Genomic DNA, 2,430 nt, shown 5'->3' with positions numbered 1-2,430 from the left:
CACACACACACACACACACACCCACACTCACACACACACACACAGAGACGCACACACACGCACAGAGACACACACACACACACACACACACAGATACACACACGCACACACATACATACACTCACTCACGCACACACACACTCACTCACGCGCACACACACTCAGACCCACACACACACACACTCACACTCACACACACACTCACAGAGACGCACACACTCACACTCGCACACACACTCACAGAGACGCACACACTCACACTCGCACACACACTCACAGAGACGCACACACTCACACTCGCACACACACTCACAGAGACGCACACACTCACACTCGCACACACACTCACAGAGACGCACACACTCACACTCGCACACACACTCACAGAGACGCACACACTCACACTCGCACAGAGACACACACACACACACACACACTCACTCAAGCACACACTCACTCACGCGCACACACACACATGCTCACACAGAGACACACACACACACACACAGTTTTACACTGACTCCCTCTGGTCTCGGATCACACACAGACTGCTGATCCAGCAGATGTGTGATTACACAGAAAACCTCGCTGTGCTTTCTGACTCTTCACATGTTTGGCTCACGCAGGTTTTCTATAAAAACGTCACAAACTGAAGATCCGGGCGCGACAGCTGCGTTTGCTACTCTTCCACTCTTGAACTTCCTCTGAACTCTGAGCAATACGAGCGAGAAACAGAATCAGGTATCTGACGTCTCACACGCACCTGCGAGGACACTTTGCTTTCCGAACACTTTGAGTGGACGGCACTGAGCTCACATCACACGCTTTCTTCTGGGGCTTTTAGCTCTTTATGAAGAGCAACGGTTTACTTCCGTCTGTATGATTTCTGGTTATTTATTGTAAAAAAAAAAAACTAAATTATATCTGTATATTCTAATCACAGTGGCTGCATTAAGTAGTTATTTCAAGTATAAAGATGTTTGTTTTTTATTATTATTTGCAATGTGGAAATATGGTTGTTTTTTAATGTGGAGATAAACTGGCAATATTTTTGAACTCTTTGAGTATTTAAAAGGGAAACCATGCCATTAAATAGGAGTTAATTTAGCAGAAAGCTGTTCTCTTGTGCAGATGAAGTTGCCTTTGGTACTGAGATGCATCACGTGTCACACACAGACACACACTCTCACTCACACACACAGACACACACACTCACACTCTCACACACACTCACACACACACACACACACACACACTCACACTCACACACACTCACACACAGACACACACTCTCACTCACACACACAGACACACACACTCACACTCTCACACACACTCACACACACACACACACACACACACTCACACTCACACACACTCACACACAGACACACACTCTCACTCACACACACAGACACACACACTCACACTCTCACACACACTCACACACACACACACACACACACACTCACACTCACACACACTCACACACAGACACACACTCTCACTCACACACACAGACACACACACTCACACTCTCACACACACTCACACACACACACACACACACACACTCACACTCACACACACACACTCACACACACACACTCACTCACACACACACAAATCTGTCCTACATTTCACTCATGCAACCCTTCTCATCAGACATTAGACCCATGAAAGACACTTCGTTTAAGACTTTGAAAGACACTTCCTGTGCGGCAGTGAGGTCACATCCTGTGGTCACATGACTCACCTTGTTGTAGTAGTGCACGTGTGCCGTGTGCCAGCGCCCGTCACTCACTCCGCCCGCGATGAAGGGCGACACCGTCGTCTGCGTCTCTCCTGCAGCTCAAAAGTTCACGACGGTGAATTATACACACACATTCAACAACTGATGCACATTAAAACTGACGACCAATAAGATACAAGCTTCTGGGTCATGTGACATCTGGGTGTCATGTTTGTTATTTTAGCATTGTGACATGAGCATGATTATATTTTAGCATGAGTGAATCAGCTGATAATTCACATCGAGCTTTTGCTGCAGGTTCACACACGACTGTGTGGTTCTGGCGTTTACCTGCGGAGAATGTGAGCTGGATCTGTTCATTAACGATCTCCAGAGAGATGAAGTCGTGTTTCTGGTTGAAGCGTCCGTTATACAGCAGCAGACCGTCAGGCTCTCGAGTCGCAAACCTGCAGGAGAAAAAACTGATTTACAGAGAATTACCAGACCAGGAACAGCAGGAGACACTTATAATGATGTGTGTGTGAGTGAGTGAGTGTGTGAGTGTGAGTGTGTGTGTGTGTGTGTGTATCTGTGTGTGTGAGTGTGTGTGTGTGTGTGTGTGTGTGTGTGTGTGAGTGTGAGTGTGTGTATCTGTGTGTGTGAGTGTGTGTGTGTGTGTGTGTGTGTGTGTGTGTGTG

At 47.1% G+C, this 2,430-nt stretch overlaps 1 protein-coding gene across 1 annotated transcript in view; it reads right to left on the bottom strand.

Annotated features, from left to right (window-relative positions):
* The window catches only part of celsr2 (cadherin, EGF LAG seven-pass G-type receptor 2), a 46,634-nt gene that overhangs the window by 23,781 nt on the left and 20,423 nt on the right, over positions 1-2,430 (bottom strand). The window contains exons 4-5 of the mRNA XM_016255916.1: positions 2,084-2,199; positions 1,757-1,845 (exon numbers count right to left, since the gene is read on the bottom strand). Of these exons, the coding sequence (XP_016111402.1) occupies positions 1,757-1,845; positions 2,084-2,199 (205 nt within the window). The remainder of the gene's footprint in view (positions 1-1,756; positions 1,846-2,083; positions 2,200-2,430) is intronic.

The sequence above is a fragment of the Sinocyclocheilus grahami genome, unplaced genomic scaffold (genome assembly GCF_001515645.1).
Source record: "Sinocyclocheilus grahami isolate Dianchi unplaced genomic scaffold, SAMN03320097.WGS_v1.1 scaffold1378.1, whole genome shotgun sequence".
Lineage (NCBI taxonomy): Eukaryota > Metazoa > Chordata > Actinopteri > Cypriniformes > Cyprinidae > Sinocyclocheilus > Sinocyclocheilus grahami.
This window is presented reverse-complemented; position numbering and strand designations above follow the sequence as displayed.